General features: G+C 41.2%; 1 protein-coding gene across 1 annotated transcript in view; it reads left to right on the top strand.

The window, feature by feature from the left end:
* The window catches only part of LOC129168653 (oligophrenin-1-like), a 47,126-nt gene extending 26,629 nt beyond the window's left edge, over positions 1-20,497 (top strand). The window contains exons 17-24 of the mRNA XM_054754145.1: positions 730-835; positions 905-1,064; positions 4,280-4,439; positions 9,878-10,141; positions 10,213-10,357; positions 12,964-13,014; positions 17,500-17,548; positions 17,650-20,497. Of these exons, the coding sequence (XP_054610120.1) occupies positions 730-835; positions 905-1,064; positions 4,280-4,439; positions 9,878-10,141; positions 10,213-10,357; positions 12,964-13,014; positions 17,500-17,548; positions 17,650-17,676 (962 nt within the window). The 3' untranslated portion in view covers positions 17,677-20,497. The remainder of the gene's footprint in view (positions 1-729; positions 836-904; positions 1,065-4,279; positions 4,440-9,877; positions 10,142-10,212; positions 10,358-12,963; positions 13,015-17,499; positions 17,549-17,649) is intronic.
* Positions 20,498-20,731: the final 234 nt, after the last annotated feature.

The following is a 20,731-nucleotide window of genomic DNA, read 5'->3' as shown; positions in this document are numbered from 1 at the left end:
GATAAATGGAATCATTAATTCTGCGGTGTACCAAAAAATCCTGAAGGAGAGTGTCCGGCCATCTGTTGTGACTTCAAGCTAAAATGGGTTCTGCAACAAGACAATGATCCAAAACACACCAGCAAGTCCACCTCTGAATGGCTCAAGAAAAACAAAATGAAGACTTTGAAGTAGCATAGTGAAAGTCTTGACCAGAATCCAATTGGGATGCTGTGGCATGACATTAAAAAGACAGATCCTCCAATGTGGCTGTGTTACAACAATTTTGCAAAGTTGAGTGTGCCAAAATTCCTCCACAGTGTTGTAAGAGATTCATTGCAAGTTATTGCAAATGCTTGATTGCAGTTGTTGCTGCTAAGGGTGGCCCAACCAGTTATTAGGTTTTTGGGGTTAATCACTTTTTCACACAGGGCCATGTAGGTTTGGATTTTTTCTCTCCCTTTAAAAATAAAGAGTTTCATATAAAACCTGCATTTTGTGGTAAATTGTGTTGTCATTGACTAATATTTAAATTAGTTTGATCTGAAACACTTAGGTGTGACAAACAATTGCAAAAAAAAAGAAATCAGGAAGGGGGCCACACAACACAACACACCACTGTATTTACAATCCAAAGGCCAAATTTGGAAATAATTCTACACTTGTTGCTATGTGGAGCACGTCATCTGCCACGCAGCGTACTGTGTTTCGATCAAAAACGTAACTTACACATCATTTCTTTGATATTAGAGTCGGACAGTCTTGACTTTCGGCTGAGTGAAATCCATTCCCTCACCTACAAGCTACCTGACAGAAATCGAGAGATGCTGGAGATGCTGATCAAACACTTGGTGGTGTAAGTGTCGGCGTTGTCATACTGCATTCTGCTATCGTGAATGTGACTATTACTGATTTTTGTCTACAGCGTGTGCAGTCACAGCGAAGAAAACCTCATGACTCCTTCAAACATGGCCGTCATCTACGGACCCACGCTGATGAGAGCCAAGGAGGAGACGGTGGCCGCCATGTTAGACATTAAATTCCAAAATATTGTTGTGGAGATATTGATTGAGGAATACAAAAAGGTAAGGCTGGGTATAATAATAATATATTCATTGTGGCTTTGGGGAAAGACACCACGTATTTGTCGCTGTACCACAGTCAATCACTGGTTGTCTCACACATTTAAATGAATAAATCCTTATCGTTATTAGTCCACTAATTAGCCTTTCTGTGGGTGTGTCTCAAATGGAATACTTGTAGGTCACGATAACAATTTTTGCTGGACGATAATTGTCGTGCAAATTATTCCAGATAAATGATACTGTTGTCAACATTATTTTGAGACCATTTTTTCATGAATGTATTGGTAATATATGGCATAATAATGCAAATACAGGTAGCATAAGCGATAAACTTTAATTTGTCAAGAATATTTCATTTAAATCCCAATGAAAACAAAATGGACTTTGTCTCTTTTAGCAAGAATTGCACTTAAATAAAAATCACAAATAATAACAATATTTCTGATTTTGAATCAGTGTCACTTTCATTATTGTCTGAATATTGACAAAAAACTGAGAAATAACCGAGAAATACTCTAAAATTCACATTGTGTGTCAATGCAGACGTCAGCTCATTTACATATAAACTTCCTTGATGCAATACATCGTTTGACAATTTTGCCCTTCAATTCAGAAGCAGATATAGCTTGGCTAACTTTTCTAATGGGGTTTCAGCAACTGCAAACATTTCTACAAAATCGGTTAAGGAAGTGCAATTCCATTTGTAATGTAAGATATATTTTTATGACACCCTTATTTTGTCTGCACAATTAGACAGGATGTGGCACTCTTATTTTGAAGGCCAGAAGTGTGTTGTGTGTGTTGAGAATGTTTATTGACCGTTAAGCTAGGAGCAAGAATAAATATGCATTTTGTGCTATTTCACGGAAAATACACAACGTCTGCGGGCATTGTAAAATGCTCGCTTTAACTACCGGTAAAACACAGCACGGTGTAAAGACACTCGTAGAGCCTGAGTCGCACACACACAGCTGCACGAGCATGCTCTGCGAAACTAAGCTAACCCAGCTAGCTTCCATTCACACTCAGTAAGATGAGTTTTTCCGCCAAGTCTCGCTGGTGTTTAGGCTGCCTTATTCGGGAGAGGGGGTTAGTGTTTGTGATGACATGCCGCCACGATTGAGCGGTCCGCTGGGGAAATACTTGCCTACACAAATGTTGCTTCTCGTCACGATATATTTGGTTTGTTGATCTGTTTGGTAGAGAGAGAGAGGAGGCCGGCAAAATGATTGAGTTTGTTTTATTTATTGCGTGGTTAATTGATTTATTGATTATCATGGCAGGCCTAAATACTTCTGTCAGTACACATCAATATATATACTACATATTTACATTGCTACTGTACTTAAATCTCAAGGGCGTATATTTTGGCAGTGTAATAGTGCTGTCTCAAATACATTACTGTCGTTGTGCACTTACTGGAAATGACAATGGGGGTTACAAAAACCTCACATGAATATCATGGTTTCATTGGGTGGTTCTGATATGAAGTGTATTTGCGTCCTGTAAAATTATGTGCAGTGGAAGTCATTATTGATGTGATGTTTGTAAAATATGCACACAACTTCTGTTGCACAGATAATACTGAACAAGTACAGGAACTTTTGAAATCCAATAACAATTGTCACCTTTTGTCTCTAATTAGCGTGGGAAGCGCCTTATTGGGCCACATGACTCCACGTGAATAAAACCTTATAAAGTTAATTATGTATTGATATCTAAAATCGTGTGGTGTGCAATCATCACAACTGTTATCACTGACATATTTTGGTGAGTGCAAGGTTTATTTTTCATGAACTTTCACACATCTCTTTATATGTTTTTTATGATGTGGCGGTGCGAAAACTGCAAAAAATAAGCACATTTTAAATGCACCCCACCTTAAAATTTTTAGTCCCTTGTCAGGTTTTTAGCTTGAGTGTTTGGAGAATGTGTGATGGATGTTAAAAAAATTTTTTACTAGGGATGACCGATATTGGCATTTCTGCTGATAACCGATATGCAGATATAGCCAAACTCCCAATTTCCAATTCTGAACCGATACCAATACGTGTAACATCACATATCTTTTTTTTTTTTTTTTTTTTGTAACATTTTTAAGTAACAATACTGAGTACAGTTGTTTTGTTGGCTACTCCACCCATCTCTGTTGTTCCGCTGTACTGTTGTTGTAAATAGCAGCTAAGTTACATGCTTAGAGCTCACATAGTTGTCAGTTATTCCGCATTGTCTGTTGTTATCTACCTATTACGTTGCTGTGTGATGGTTTTTTAGCTCTTTCTTTAAAAAACACTTGAGTAAGACAAGTGTGTAAAATGGTAAACCCCCCCGCTATTTGTCAGGTGTTCATCGTGAGCTTTGTTGTTTCTCTGCTTTTATAAATATAGAGTTACCTTATTGTCAGAGACTTGTGAGCAGCACTGTATTAACTTTATGATAGAGCAATGTTGCAAATTTGCAACCTTGGTGCTAAAAGCTCTGTATCGGCTTTCATTGTAGGGGGAAAAAAACGACACGGATGTTGTCTGATATCACGTTCTTATGCCAGCATCGGCCCAATAATTATTGGTGGCCGATAATATCAGTAACATCCCTAATTTTGACCAATAAAGGCCTCCCCTCTAAACGCCTGGTATGTGTTGCAGTTGCGTACTTAAACTCAAATGGCCACTATATGATTAAATGAATTGCAGCCAAAATTTTCACATTCACGGCTGTGGTATGGCTGAAAATGAACCCAAAGAAAAGCATTTTTGGGTCTGACCAATGACCAGTACTGTGGCTCTGCAAGGTTTTGCAGCTCTCATCCCTGAAATTAGGCTGTGGCAGCACCTATACCACATTTTGCCGTGTACTTGGAACAAAAATAAAAATAGATACTCTGCAAAAGTTTGATTCTTTTCCAGTTTGCATTCAGCTTGGGTGAAATCTGGTTATTTATCACCTTTGTACTGGACACAAGTATGTCTAGCGGTGCAGGTTTCGGATTGTCATTTCTGTAGTCTTAATAATTCTTAATAATATTTCTCTAAAGAAAAGATGTAACCTGCTTTATTTTTAAGGCTATCAGACATTGCTGTATCTTTTTTTCTGTTCGGTTCTGACCAATTTTTCCTCTCTGACTGTACATGATGACCGTTCTCTGCTGTCATCAGTGCTGCTTCTTGGCAGGCTGAGATAGCACTTACTCACTGGAAGTTTTGTCGTGCTCACAGATTTTCAGTCATATGCCAGAGGACAGCAATGCCCCGCCCATCCCTCCTCCACGCATCACCCCAAGAAAGAGGCAGCCCATAACCATCTCCAAGCGGCCGCCTCGTCTTTATCCACCTCTGAGTCACGAGCACTTCCAGCAGCAGCAGCAGCACACAGAGGGTAATTATCAGCCTCTCTTGACCTGACTGCTATCATCATCATCATCATCATCCTCATCATTATCCCATCCAGTCTGACCAAATTCACTGCAAATAACTTTGTAATGTTTGGATAAATTTACAGAGGTAGTACCAAAACACACCAGCTGGGTCATTTTAGTGACACAGGGCAGAGAATGTGTCTTTAGCGTGTCCATTAAATACTCCTAAATGTCATACCAACATCTTTTTGATCCTTCATTGCAACACTGAAGCGCGGTTGATTTGGATATTGGATATTTTTCATCACATTTTCCTTGGTAATTTATGAAAATCATGTAATTTCTTCTCAGTTTAAAACTCTTGGAGCAGGGTTGCTGCACACTGAAAAATCAAAGGATGCAGGGGCGACTTTGATATTTTTAAGTTTTGTAACTCATGTTATGTATATTAAAAAAAAAAAAAAAAAAACAGCCTTCATTTGAAGCTTTGTTTTATAGGTGACAAAGCATATTATTTCTAGGAACTTTTTCTCCTTATGTCGCACGTTTTTGCACATCTTTAAAATGTTTTTAAAGAAATATTTCATTGATATTTTTTGTTGCCCTGTGATTGACTGCTGACCAGTCCAGGATGGTCTGCCTCTCGCCTGAAGTCAGTTGGGATAGGCTCCAGCATACCCCCGAGACTCTAATGAGGATTAGGGTTGGGCGATACACAAAATGCAGTTAACGATAACGGGCGATAACGGGAAACCGGTATAAATTCTTCCATTGATAAGAAAATGACTTGAAAATGAAAATTTTAAACTGGAAAAAAAAGCAGAGTTGATTGTGTTTTTCTTGCGTCCGCACTGCGACACACTGTACTGACGCATTCGCACCTCACGTGTATCACAGCATGGTCCGTGTCACCAGAGAAAAGCAGAGCAGAGACAACAAAAGAGAAAATGAGCATGGCTGAAGGCAGAAGAGAAGCGGAGACTATAGACAAAGAAATTGTTGCTAAACGGGGAGGTACCTCTGTAATATGGAAGTGGTTTGGTTTTGATAGAGCAGAAGTGGAACAAGAGACCATAATACGCAAAGTTTGCAAAGCAACAATGACACAGAGTTGAGTATGAAGAGTGTGTCATGAAGCATGAGACAGGGTCGGTGAGCACGTCTACACTTACCCAGTCAAAAATAGAAAACGCTTTTGCTCATGGCCTTGCTTACGACAAGAAAAGTAAACAATGGCATGAACTGACTGATGCAGTGTCACATTATTTAGCCAAAGACATGATGCCTTTATGCTCAGTCGAAAAGGACAATATTTAGCTTTATTACTGTTTTGCAATTTTCAGTTGCTACTAAACTGTATACTTGAATTCTGAATACTTTGCACTGATCTAGTTTGGACACTCAATGCACTTGCTGTATTGCACACTACCAATAAATCAATAAATGTGCTTTACAATTTGAGACAAAGGTAGCTTTCTAAGACTCTGCTGAATTTAATTAAATCATCGTATTGTGATACATCTCAAAAATATTGTGTTACATGCTAAGGTCCTTATCGTCGAACCTTAGCCAGTATAAGGGGCACAGAAGATGGATGGATGGATGGATGTCTTATAATAGTATGACTTTATCCCAAAATATTTTGATTTCGTTCTTGTAGTATAACTTTTTTCCAACCAAATTTTCCAAAAGTAGCTTTTGTTTTTTTGTTTTGTTTTTCATGATATTACGGCTCGATGAGGCCATCAGGACCACATTGTCCGCAAATAGCAGAGATGAGATCCTAAGGCCCCCGAACTAGACTCCCTCGACACCTTGGCTGCGCCTAGAAATTCTGTCCATGAAAATTATGAACAGAATTGGTGACAAAGGGCAGCCTTGGCGGAGGCCAACGTTCAACTGGAAACAGGCTTGACTTAACTGCTGGCAATGCGAACCAGGCTCCTGCTCCGGTTGTACAAGGACTGAATGGCACGTAGTAGCGCGCCACCAATCCCATACTCCCGGAGCACCCCCCACAGGACACCGCGAGGGACACGGTCGAATGCCTTTTCCAGGTCCACAAAGCACATGTAGACCAGTTGGGCAAACTCCCAAGTACCCTCCAGTACCCTTGCAAGGGTGTAGAGCTGGTCCAGTGTTCCGCGACCAGGACGAAAACCACATTGCACCTCCTGTAGCCGAGGTTTGATTAACGGTCATACCCTTCTCTCCAGTACCCTGGAATAGACTTTCCAAGGGAGGCTGAGGAGTGTGATCCCCCTATAGTTGGAACACACCCTCCGGTCACCCTTCTTGAAAAGGGGGACCACCACCCCAGTCTGCCAATCCAGAGGTACTGTTCCCGACTTCCAAGCAATGTTGAAGAGACGTGTCAGCCAAGACAGTCCCTCAACATCCAGAGCCTTGAGGAATTCAGCGCGAAACTCGTCCACCCCCGGAGCTTTGCCACTGGGGAGCGTTTTGACTACCCCAGATACCTCAGCCATGGTGATGGAACTGTCCGCGATCGTGTCCTCAGCCTCTGCTTCCTCTATGGAAGGTATGTCAGTGGGATTGAGAAGGGCCTCAAAGTATTCCTTCCACCACCCAACTATATCCTCAGTCGAGGTCAGCAGGCCCAGTGTGAACCGGGTACTGCTTCCCCTTTTGAGGCGCCGGATGGTTTACAAGAACCTCTTATAGGCCGACCGAAAGTCGTGTTTTTGCCTCGACCACCACCGAAGCCGCGTGCCGCTTGGCCTGCCGGTACCTGTCAGCTGCTTCAGGAGTCCCACAAGCCATCCATGCTCGATAGGACTCCTTCTTCAGCTTGACGGCAGCCCTGACCTCTGGTGTCCACCATCGGGGTCTGGGTTTGCCGCCACAACTGGCACCGACCACCTTGTGGCCGCAGCTCCGATCGGCTGCCTCAGCAATGCAGGCACAGAATAGAGCCCATTCGGACTCAATATCCTCGTCCTCCCCCGGGATGCAGGCAAAGCTCTGCCTGAGGTGAGAGCTGAAGACTCGACGGACAGGAGACTCTGCCAAACATTCCCAGCACACCCTCACTACACGTTTGGGTCTCCCGGGTCTGTCCAGCATCCAACTCATCACCAGGTGGTGATCAGTTGACAGCTCAGCCCCTCTCTTTACCCGCGTGTCCAGAACATGCGGACGCAGGTCTGATGATACGACTACAAAGTCGACCATAGACCTGCGGCCTAGGGTGTCCTGGTGCCATGTACACTTATGGATATCCTTATGTTCGAACATGGTGTTTGTGATGGACAAACTGTGGTTCGCACAGAAATCCAACAACATCACACGGCACGGGTTCAGATCGGGGATTACGCCCCTCCAGGTCACACTGTCATTTCCCACATGGGCGTTGAAGCTTCCCAGCAAAACGACGGAGTCACCAGTTGGGGTGCTCTCCAGCACCCCTCTGATTAACTCCAGGAAGGCTGGGTAATCTGAACTGCCATTCGGCGTGTACACACAAACGACAGTCAGGACCCTTTCCCCAAACTGGAGGTGTAGGGAAATGACCCTCTCGTTCACCGGGGATGACTCCAACACAGAGGCACCGAGCCGGGGGGGTATTAATGAGCCCACACCAGCTCGCCACCTCTCCCCTGCAGCAACTCCAGAGTAGAACAAGGTCCAGCCCCTCTCAAGGAGTTTGGATCCAGAACCCAAACTGTGGGTCAAGGTGAGTCTGACTATATCGAGTCGGAATGTCTCAACCTCTCTCACAAGTTCGGGCTCCTTCCCCGCCAGAGAAGTGACATTCCATGTCCCAAGAACCAGATTTGGCCGCCGAAGACCAGGTCACCTAGGCGCCTGCCCTCGACCGCCGCCCAAAGCGTAATGCACCGGACCCGTATGCTTGCCCCTGCAGGTGGTGGGTCTACGGGGAGGAGATCCCGTGTGGCTTGTTCGGGCTGAGCCCGGCCGGGCCCCACGGGTGAGAGCCCGACCACCAGGCGCTCACCTGCGAGCCCCTCACCCAGGCCTGGCTCCAGGGTGAGGCCCCGGTATCCCACGTCCGGGCGAGGTGTGGTCTCTCCTTGTGTGTTTATTCATCAGGGTCTTCTGAATCACTCTTAGTCTGGCTCGTCACCCAGGACCTGTTTGCCTTGGGAGACCCTACCAGGCGCATATAGCCCCAGACAACATAGCTCCTAGGATCACTCGGGCACACAAACCTCTCCACCACGGTAAGGTGGTGATTCACAGAGGGGCCTGATGGCCTCATCGAGCTGTGACCTGCAGCGTTTACTGGGACAGTTTGCATCTGAGTGTGAAGCTTCTGGGATGAGACTCAGCACCTCCAAATCCGAGGCCATGGTTCTCAGTCGGAAAAGGATGGATTGCTCCCTCCGGGTTGGGAATGAGGTCGTGCCCCAGGTGGAGGAGTTCAAGTATCTCGGGGTCTTGTTCACGAGTGAGGGAAGGTTGGAGCGTGAGGTCGATAGGCGGATCGGCGCAGCGTCTGCAGTAATGCAGTCGCTGTACCGGACCGTCGTGGTGAAGAAAGAGCTGAGCCGGAAGGCTAACCTCTCAATTTACCGTTCGATCTATGTTCCCACACTCACCTATGGTCACGAGCTTTCGGTCGTGACCGAAAGAACGAGATCGCGGATACAAGCGGCTGAAATGAGCTTTCTTCGTAGGGTGGCGGGACTCACCCTAAGAGAGAGGGTGAGGAGCTCGGTCATCTGGGAGGAGCTCAGAGTAGAGCCGCTGCTCCTTCACATCGAGAGGAGCCAGCTGAGGTGGCTCGGGCATCTAGTCCGGATGCCTCCCTGGTGAGGTGTTTCGGGCATGCCCAGCCGGGAGAAGGCCCCGAGGAAGACCTAGAACAAGCTGGAGGGATTATGTCTCACAGCAGGCCTGGGAACGCCTTGGTGTCCTCCCGGTGGAGCTGGAGGAGGTGGTCAGGGACCGGGAAGTCTGGGCTTCCCGACTAAGACTGCTGCCCCCGCGACCCGGACCCGGATAAGCGGACGAAAATGGAATGGGGTGGATATTACGGCTTTAAAAAACATCCTTTTTTTTCTTTATTTATTTCAACTTTATGATTCTCAAATATATTTTTTCCTCATAATATTATGACATTATTGTTGTAAAATTATGACTTTTTTTCTTGAAAGATGACCACTTTTTTACTGAATATTAGAACTTTATTCTCCTATTATAAAGGTACTGCTCTTTTTCTATTTTATTTATTTATTTTTTACCTTTCCTGTTTAATTATTCTTTTGGAATGTGCCGAGGAGCCATTAAAAAAAACAGTCTAAAGGCCCCCAGGCCGTACTTTGGACACCTCTGTCTTAGAGGTTGGGTCTCCATCCATCCTCCATCCTATTCTTTAAACATTGCAGATATATTTGGAGCACCTGCACTTCACACACACGCACACACTGTAGGACTACTATGTCTGCTAACTTCATGTCACGCTCTCCAACAGATGGCCAGAGTAGCAACTACGTGATTGAAGCAGATTTCTCAGCAAGTCCAGTTCCCCTGCAGAGGACCAAATCTTCAAACTGTGCCCTGCTTGTTCCCAGAGAACCTCCTCGGAGACAAGCACCAGTGCACAGAGCTAACAGACAGGCTGACTGTGATGTAACAAAGGTAGAAAGGCCAGAATCTTCCTCAGTTCCAAACGGGGAGTCTGGTGTCCCTGTGGGTAGAGTACCTTCATTTCAGAGCAGGAGACCTCCTCCTAAAGGTACAGCAGCCAAGAATGTTCCACCGATGACTCTCAGTCAATCTCAAGCAATATTGTATCGTGTTTTACAGCAGAATGTGATGGTCCGAGCAAAACAAGGCCCACAGAGAAACCCCCCATATGCAGACCCCCGACTCGGCCCCCTGAACCGCCCTCCAGGCAGCCTTCACTCAAGATCCAGAGTCCTGCCAGCAGCGATGGACCCACGGCGTCCTAGTAAGAAGCTAGCAAGTTCACAGCATTAGAATTGTTTGGAAGATTACCAGAGGGGGACACTGTGGTCATCAACAGTAGGACATTTCTCTTCATGTAATGGGGCATCATATCACAACAGAAGTTCTCAAAGCACTTTTTATCTGGGCCAAAATAATTCTAAAAATGGAACAGATGCCATATTATGTAACATTAACCCGAAGAAGTCCCACAGCCCAGCGATTTGTCTCTAACTTTCATGCCCAAAGGACAGCCAAGTGAACGAATATCCTAATATATTCAGAGACCAGTCATTATCTGTGAACCACTAATCTGGCAGGTAATGGCTGCAGTGACAAAACAAAGGTGGGTAATTGTAGGTTATCTAGTTATTAATTTTAAAACACACAGCCTTTTGGCTGTCCTCTGGGCATGGGAGCAGGAGTAAGAAAACGCTGGGGTTCTATTAGTGTGCGATATGAGGACACAAACGTTAACACCCGTAGCATATATTTGTGATGCTAAAGTGCAAACATTACATTCACTCACTCACATAGGTTAGTCTTTTCGCTGAAGAAAAACATGATCAAACTTTCAGCTCCTACGTCTGTATCTGACTGACGGATATGGGCAAAACTCCAGGCCGCATTTTAAGGTGTGTAGTGAAGCCTGTTTTTTTTTTTTTTTTTTTTTTTTTTTTTTTTTAAAGAAAGTGCACTTTCTCTACTTTTGACTTGTACACTGTAACTCTGTACTTGTCCAAAGTAATAGACGCCTTATATCGCATACAACATTAAGGAGTGAGACAGGAGGACACAAATGTTAGCAAGACTAGCATAGCTATCTGACGCTAAAGTGCTAACATTACCCTCACATTTTCACATCATGCATGGTTAGCCTATGTGATGAAGAAAAACAGCAAGATCAAACTTGTAGCTCCCACATTTGTTTGTGACTGACAGAGAGTTGGCAGAACTACAGGCTGCATTTTGAGATGTGTAGTGAATAGGCGTGTCACGAGATCTCGAGAGATTAAAAGCTATCTCGAAAGATTAAAAGCTATCTAACGGGAAGAGGGCAGCTAGAAGTCAATCAGACTGTGCGCTATGGCATCCCTACCTTGAATTATAATACATGTAATATGAAAGTGGCAGCGCGCCACGTGGGATTGGTACAGCACATTAAATGCTTTAAACACTGCAATCCTTGCAATCCTGCCTGCACCCGGTGTTCCCAGCGACATGGGACTGTTTTTTTTTTGTTGTTGTCAAAGTTCTACAGCTGTCGCCATGTTAATGTCCAGGCAGAAATTGTAGTAATTCCATATTTGATCAAAGTTACTTAAGATTTGTTCTAACTATCTCTTCTTGCGTATGAAAACATGTGAGAGTAGAGTCTTAATACGTACCTACTTCCTGCTTCCACACTCTACGCATCAGGGACGTGTAGTTCTTTTAGCGTAAACATGAAGCAAATCTACTTCAATCTACAATCTATTTTAAGAGTGTTTACATAACTACACATCGACATAAATGATTAGGATTAGCAGCTGTGGAAAGAAGTTCAACAGCATCATGCTTAGGTCATGCATGCAAAGTTATAAAACATTTCAAAAAGTACCTGCGTGAACTGTGAGTGTATCATGACACCCCTAAAATATATATATATATACTGTGTATGTATGTATATATATATACTTATTATTATGATAATATATTAATGGTTACATTGGTCATTGGTCTAATTGGTTACATTGGTCTCAAATAATGTTGACAATAATATTGTTTATACACTCAACAAAAATATAAATTCAACACTTTTGTTTTTGCTCCCATTTTTTATGAGATGAACTCAAAGACGTAAAACTTTTTCCACACACACAATATCACCATTTTTCCCAAATATTGTTCACAATTCTGGTTAAATCTGTGATACTGAGCACTTTTCCTTTGCTGAGATAATCCATCCCACCTCACAGGTGTGCCATATCAGGATGCTGATTAGACACCATGATTAGTACACAGGTGTGCCTTAGACTGCCCACAATAAAAGGCCAAATCTTGTCTCCTCTCGTTCTCGTACACCCAATCTCGTGTATCGCCTTGTCTCGTGACCTGAGTGTCTCGTGACACCCCTAGTAGTGAAGCCTGCTTTTTTGGAAAGTGCACTTTATCCACTTTTGACATATACACTGTAACTGCACTTGTCCAACATAACAGACCGCATATATCACATACAACAATGTAACATTACGGAGTAGGACAGGAGGACACAAATGTTAGCAACACTATCATAGCTATGTGATGCTAAAGTGCTAACATCACACTCACATTTTAACATCATGCAAGGTTACCCTATGCGCTAAAGAAAAACATGATGAAACTTGTAGCTAGTGTCAGTGATATTACGAATCACTACTATCAATATTACTACTTACAGTACTTACTTACTCTCATAGAGCTGTGATGTTCACTGCAGCAAGCTAGTTAAGAAAAAAATCTCTTTTTGACTTTGGTGCTGTTGATGGCCTCCACAAGCTAAGAGATAATGATCATTTGCTTTTCTTTATTGAAAAAAAAAAAGTCCCAATATTAATTTGTGCAATGTTCTACTTTCTTTTCACTCTACAGTGTTGCCTCGAAAATGAAATTTTTTGAGAATGCCTCGAAGCAAGTTGTCAGGTAAGTAAAAGCTTCTTGTCTTTCAGATGTGGAGTAAAAACAAAAAAAAAAGTGGTTGCCTTTATGGAAAAACATGAAAAACCTTTCTATTTGTCTAGATCATTGTTGAGTAAACATATCTGTTAGGCTGCCCAAGTGCCAATATATACATGTACATGACACATTGTCTGAACCGGGGGGGTTTGGTAGGGGCAAAATGTTTTGGCCTAAATTAAGCATTTTCAAGCATAAAAATTACCAAATTAACTAATGAATGTAAGGCATTCAGAAGACTCATTCCAAAACTTTACCCTACACTGGTCACTAGGTGTCAGTAATGTTAAATTGATGTGACATAGCCACTGCAGGAATTACTGGTAGTAAAAAAAACAAACAACAAAGAACTCTTCAAATCCTAACGTGTGAGCCTACAGTGGTGTGAAAAAGCTTTTTGCTCCTTCCTGATTTCTTATTTTTTGCATGTTTGTCACACTTAAATGTTTCAGATCATCCAACAACAGTAAGTATTAGTCAATGACAATGCAATTGAACACAAAATGCAGTTTTTAAATGAAACTTTTTATTACTAAGGGAGAAAAAAAAATCGTAACCTACATGGCCCTTTGTGAAAAAGTGATCCCCCCCGTTGACTTCCCCAGAAAGAAAGTAATTGACATATATCCGTCTGGAAAAGGTTATAAAGCCATTTCTAAAGCTCTGGAACTCCAGCGAACCACAGTGAGAGCCATTATCCAAAAGTGGCAAAAAAATGGAATGTGGTGAACCTTCCCAGGAGTGGCTGGCCAACCAAAATGACCCCAAAAGTGCAGCGACAACTCATCCAAGAGGTCACAAAATACCCCACAACAACATCCAAAGAACTGCAGGCTTCAATTGCCTCAGTTAAGGTCAGTGTTCATGACTCCACCATAAGAAAGACACTGGGCAAAAACAGCTTGCATGGCAGAGTTCCAAGACGAAAACCATTGCTGAACAAAAGAACATTAAGGCTCGTCTTAATTTTGCCAGAAAACATCTTGATGATCCCCAAGACCTTTGGGAAAATACTCTGTGGTCTGACGAGATAAAAGTTTAACTTTTTGGAAGGTGTGTGTCCCATTACATCTGGTGTAAAAGTAACAGCGCTTTTCAGAAAAAGAACATCATACCAACAGTAAAATATGGTGGTGGTAGTGTGGTGGTCTGAGACTGTTTTGCTGCTTCAGGACCTGGAAGACTTCCTGTGATAAATGGAACCATGAATTTTGCTGTCTACCAAAAAAAAATCCTGAAGGAGAATGTCCGTCCATCTGTTGGTGACCTCAAGCTGAAACCAACTTGGGTTCTGCAGCAGGACAATGATCCAAAACACACCACCAAGTCTGCCTCTGAATGGCTGAAGAAAAACAAAATGAAGACTTAGGAGTGGCCTAGTCAAAGTCCTGACCTGAATCCTATTGAGATGCTGTGGCATGACCTTAAAAAGGCTCTTCACGCCAGAAAACCCGAACATGTGGCTGAATACAACAATTCTGCAAAGATGAGTGGACCAAAATTTCTGCACAGCGCTGCAAGAGACTCATTGCAAGTTATCGTAAATGCTTGATTGCAGTTGTTAAGGGTGGCCCAACCAGGTTTGGGTGAGAGGGCAATCACTTTTTCACACAGGGCCATGTACTGTAGGTTGACATTTTTTTTCTGCCTTAATAATAAAAAGTTTAATTTAAAAACTGCATTTTGTGTTCAGTTGTGTTGTCATTGATGAATATTTAAATTTGTTTGATCTGAAACATTTATGCGTGACAAAGAAAAAAATAATAGATCAGGAATGGACAAACACTTTTTCACATCACTGTATATTATGTCTTATTTTCTCTTTATTTTCTCTTATTATACACTCCTGATCAAAATCTTAAGACCAGTTGAAAAATTGCTAGAATTTGCATTTTGCACATTTGGTTCTTAATGAGGTTTTAAGTAGAGCTACAATATGTAAAAGCAAGAAGGGGGAGTGAGACAAAAAACATTTGGAACTTGTAATCTAAACAAAAAACAAAAAAAAAACTGAAATAGGTTGTTTTTTACCTGATCAAAAGTTTAAGACCCCACAGGCTATAAAAACCAAAATCTGCTCAAAATTGTCATATTCTGTCAGGCATTTACACTGTCATGCCCTCCTGATGGCTAAAGCTAAGAAGCTTTCTCTTTTTTAATGTGGTCGGATTGTCGGCGTCTCGCAGCGTGCCATTGCTGCTGAGGTTGGGTGCAGTAAATCAGTCTTTCTACATTTATTGAAAGAGCCTGAGCATTATGGAACAAAAAAATCACATCTGCACTGAGCCGGAGAATTCGATTGGCTGTCCATCTTGACCCAAATTAAGGCCCTTAATGGTGCTGACTGCAGCGCAATAACTATCACACAGCAACTGCGGGAAAAGGGTTTAAAAAACAAACAAATTCAAAGACCGCGTCTCCTTCAACGCCACAAAACTGCCCGTTTAGACTTTGCCGGGGGGCATCAAACATGGGACATTGAAAGGTGGAAAAAAAGTTGTATTCTCTGAGGAAAAAAATGTAACCATCACGGTCCAGATGGCTTCCAGCGTTACTGGCATGACAGGAGGTCCCACCTGAGATGTTTTCTACCCGGCACAGTGGAGGGGGGTCCATCATGGTCTGGGGGGCTTTTTCATTCAGTCGAACACTGGAGCTTCAGGTGGTGCAGGGTCGTCAAACGACAGTTGCTTATGTGCAGATGTTGCAGCGGGCATCCCTCATGACTGAGGGCCCTCGTCTGTGTGGTAACAGCTGGGTTTTTCAACAGGACAACGCTGCAGTTCACAATGCTCGCTTGACCGCTTGAAAATAGTTTCAGGTTTCAGAATCAGTTTCAGACATTTGATGCCTTTCGTGAAGCCATCTTCACCACTTGGAGCAATGTTCCCATTAGCAATTTTTGAAGTGATTAACAAGAATGGTGGAGCTTCTCATTACTGAGTCCTACTGAGAGCATTTTTTGTTCTGGTTTGGAGAGTTTTTAGTTATTTTTTTGAGCGATGGTCTTAAACTTTTGATCAGCTGATAAACAGCCTATTTCAGTTTAATTGTTGTTTTCCATAAATTACTTTTTAAAAGTTCTTTTTGTCTCACTGCCCCTTCTTGCTTTTGCATATTGTAGCTCTACTTAAAACCTCATTAAGATCCAAATGTGCAAAATGCAGATTCTAGCAATTTTTCAACTGGTCTTAAGATTTTAATCAGGTCTGTATCTACTATATTGGGTAATAGGAGTGTAAAGGTGACTATTGGGGTGTTAGTTCATGTCTATAGGGCTCTAATAATGTTAAAAAAAATGTACTTAGAAGGTCGTGAATAGGTTTTCTACTGCAAAAATATTATTTTTATACATAAGGAATCCTAAGTATAAAGTACGCAAGAGCTAATAAAAACGGTCAGAGATGAAATGATACAAAGATGGTTTGATAAAAACAGACCCTCAACCCAAGTCGAACTAAAATCATGCTATTTGGCAATAGCAGAAGGGACATTTATGCGTCAATACAAATAGACAGCATAGACATGACAGGGTGAGGGAAAATACATTTCTAGACTTTGTAATAGATGACAAAATGAGTTGGAAATCCCACATTAAAAATATATTAAAATATACAAAAAATGTCAGTACTGAATAAAGCAACATTTGTTCTGGAACAAAATCACTCCATACGCTGTATTGTTCACTGGTTTTACCATATCTAACTTATTGTGTGGAGACATGGGGAAGTAACTAAATATACACTTCACTCACTAACTATGCAACGAAAAAGGTCAACTACGTTAATCCATAAAGCCACCTTGAGAGAACATTCCAACCCTTTACTCTTAAAATCTAAATAATTAAAATTTGCTGACCTGGTAAACCTTCAAACAGCTAAAATTATGCATCAAGCAAACAACAACCTGCTACCCAAAAACGTAATACCATTCTTCTCAAGAGAGGAGAAATATGACCTAAGGATAAATTAAACCTAAAACATTTAACGTATATGCAAAAAACCTTCAGTATTTCAGTGTGTGGAATCAAATTATGGAACGGATTGAGTAAAGAAGACAAACAACGAACTAAAATCAGCCATTTCATGAAACAGTACATGCCGTCGTTTACAAAGTACAAGGAAAAGTGTCAGTATGGCAGTAATGTAGTTCATTGGTGTAACAATGTTAATAACAATGTCTCTAGCTTGGTTAATTTGCACGTCACATTATATGCAAAATTCCCCCAAAAAGTGCACTTTTCCCTTTTAAGATTGAACTGGCATCTTTTTACATGTAACATGTTTTGAGTGCATCACAGCTTTAAATTTGGGCTCCGTGTCATATATATTGGTTTGCTCCCAGGCAGCACAATTTGGAAAAAAAAAAAGTTGGGGGGGACACACACAATTTGGAATTAGTACATGTGTCCGCAATGTCTTCTAACGTGCTTGGATCCCCCTCCCCTTGCAGTCTTCCAGTTTCACAGGCACCGTCAGCAGCAACAAATGTGAAAAGAGAGGTGAGATTTGATGCAAATTTTCAGTTTAACCTGTTATTTTCTTGAGGCTGCTAAATCTGTCGACGTTGTTGCCATGTTTTTGTGTCGCGTATTTGAAACAGCTTGTCTCCTCTCAGAAGTCAAGCTAAACAATGTGGTGCAGCCTGTAATGATGCACGCCAAGCCGGAGGACTGCACCAACAGACTGACCTGTGAATGGTGTCGCACTCAAGAGTCCAACACCAGCTGAACAGATTGCATTTTTGTGTGTGAGTGAAGAAAAAGTGACTCTCACATGTTCAACAAGTACAAATCCTTGTTTAAACATCATTCCAAAGTTCAAGCGGTTATTTGTTGTTGCGTAATGTTGCTCCATGTTGTTCTACTGTGTTAAAAGCGTTGGCGTGCCCAAGACAAATAACTTGTTTCTTAACCAGTGAGGGCTTTCCTAAAATCCTAAAAGTATACTTCTTCAATTTTAACCGTAATTTCAAAGTGATAAATGGCCAAAATGAACATTGAAAATGTTTTTGTTTTTTTTGTTTTTTTTACATTTTTGTTGCATGTTGAGTTGCCATGTTTAGTTCTTCTTTTCCTGTAACGTGGAAATTCTGTTTGTTGTTGTGTTTCCTTGTGTTTTCATGAAGGAAACTAATAAATATGAACAGCATGAATTGTTTGAAAAGAAAAAAAACAACTCTTGGTTTCTGTGTCATTGCATGGATATATAATATTTAGGACTGGCAAATGATTTTGTAATGAATTTTTAATCAGATTAATGACCATTTTCAAATTAATTAGTCATGATTAATCACAGTTTGCCAGTGTGTTTTTACTGTATTTTTTGCCTATTTGTGACATAATTTCTGTCTTATGCATGACTGATATTCAGAAGTGTTGTACTTCGTGAGAACTGAGGCATGCTTCTCGTAAACAGATTTTCCTAACAGTCGTGTCACAGCCAGCATTATTTGACGGTAAACAGTGTGATTCCCAGCATGTGTGGTCTTCAAACATCTTTAATACACAAAGTAACTGTTGTTGACCAGTGAAAATGGATGCAAAAAAAGCTGTTGACTCTTTTGTTATTGTCTTCAAATGTGATATACTGGCAAAAAAAGAAGGGGTCTCAACTTCTCTAGAGATTTGCTTCTATTTTATTTCCTTATCTCCCTTTTATCTTTGTGAAAGTGAAAATTATCTAAGTGAAAATTGTTTCAAGCTATATACTTTTCTGCAAAAAAAAAAAGCTGTATACTTTATGGGGAAAAAAAGTGACATAATCTTTGAAACAAACACTAAATACATATTTGTATGTATTGTATACTGTATATGTTTGCCTCCAGCAAGTGCACCACGGAGGTTATGTTCTACGCTAACATTAGCATCGTATCATTTTTAGCCATTTCCTTAACTAGACACTTATACAAGGTCAGGCAAAATGATCTGACACATTTGTAGGTTAAATAAAAGGCAAATAAAGTAAAGAAACAAAAAAGTGTTATTTTCGAAAAGTACATATAATGCCATTTTTTCATATATTGCCATTTTGCTTTGTTTCTTTATAATGCCATTGTTTTTCGTTTCTTTTTCAGTTGCTGCCATGAATTGGACTGGTGAGCATCGCGCTTTCATTGTGGAAACGTTTATCAAAACAAACTAATCTAACTGCAACACAACGAGCGTTCCGTTTGCACTTCAATCTTGGTAGACACGATCCGTACCAGCGCCAAACCCCATCTTGTTATGGGTTACCAACTTCACAGCTACTGGATCTGCATTGAGTGTGTGGACAGTAATGGATCCCATTTGACTGATTTAATTTTTAAAACAGAATGAAACAGAATGGCATTATATGAAGAAAAAAAATGGCATTATATGTACTTTTCGAAAATAACACTTTTTTGTTTCTTTACTTTCTCCTTTTATTTAACATACAAATGTGTCAGATCATTTTGCCTGGCACTGTATAAGCACTTACTATTATGCTTTGTGTTAGCATGATAACTTTAGCATGTTAGCAGTGCCAGGGCAATCTAAATATGTAGATCAAATAAATGTAGAATATTTATGGCGTAAATCACAATATGGGGGGGAACTATGACGCTTGGCGGAGGTCTGTGCTCTTTTGAGTGCTTTTCTGGTTTTTCAAGGGGTATGTTTTTCACTTAACTCATTCAATAACAAAGACGTATTCAAATGTTTTTCTAATCACGAATGCCAGAGCCCAACAACGTATTTATACGTCTTTTCGATTCTGCGCAAGAGGCAAAAAGAGTTGATGATGCAACTATCCACTAACGCATGTCACTTTTAGAACAATTTTAAGCCATAAAAACGGCCACAAGGTGGCAGAAGTGCATTTGATAAGTGCTCAGCCAGGATCTTACAGGAAGGAGGAAGTGAGAGCGCGTGGAGGAGTGTAAGCGTGCAGGTTAGCATTGTAGGGAAATTTTAACGTATACATACGCGTGTGCATGCACACACGTACCGTAGTTCAGTTCCAAATGTAGAAATTGTAAATACTTCATGGTGTTATTTGTAAATCAATTATTTTGATGTAACAACCCCTTTTTGTGGTGTTTATGTTGGTATTGTTTACGTATTTGAGCTGTGACAAAAGCAAAATATATTTGTGTCAAATTGAAAGTTATGCTTGAAATGTATCTTTTCTCTCAAAGCTGTTTTTCTCCCTTTTCTTGTCAGGAACTGATATTTTCCTGAAACTTACCTATGTTCTACTGCTGATTACTAAAGAACGGCAAAATGTAGAACCAAAAAGGTAAAAATCGTCTGAAATGGCCGGTTTTACATAAATTTGCATACATTTTGGAAATAAGGGCAAATTATTGTATTGTAAAAATAATATACTGTATACATATACTGTATATATGTAATATATAATGTATACCCCTTGAATGCACCATAGCTGTGTGTGCCTCAAGAAAAACGACGTACCACAAATAGTATTTTCCCCGTTCTTTCACCTCATCTCTTTTCACCAAACTGATGCTGTGTGTGAATGCATCAAGGTGAGTTTTGATGACATGTCCATGTTGAGTTAATTTATGCTAGCACTGTCACCCACACATCGATGTGGAAATCTTCAAATTGCACTAAAGTTAATATAACTACTTTTGAGACCCTTATTTTGTTAAGTGCAGTCAGGCCGGATGAGTGCGCAGCTCATTTATTGCGAAGGCT

The sequence above is a fragment of the Dunckerocampus dactyliophorus genome, chromosome 16, assembly GCF_027744805.1.
Source record: "Dunckerocampus dactyliophorus isolate RoL2022-P2 chromosome 16, RoL_Ddac_1.1, whole genome shotgun sequence".
Lineage (NCBI taxonomy): Eukaryota > Metazoa > Chordata > Actinopteri > Syngnathiformes > Syngnathidae > Dunckerocampus > Dunckerocampus dactyliophorus.
Note: the sequence above shows the minus strand (reverse complement) of the source record. Positions and strands in the feature narration are given on the sequence as shown.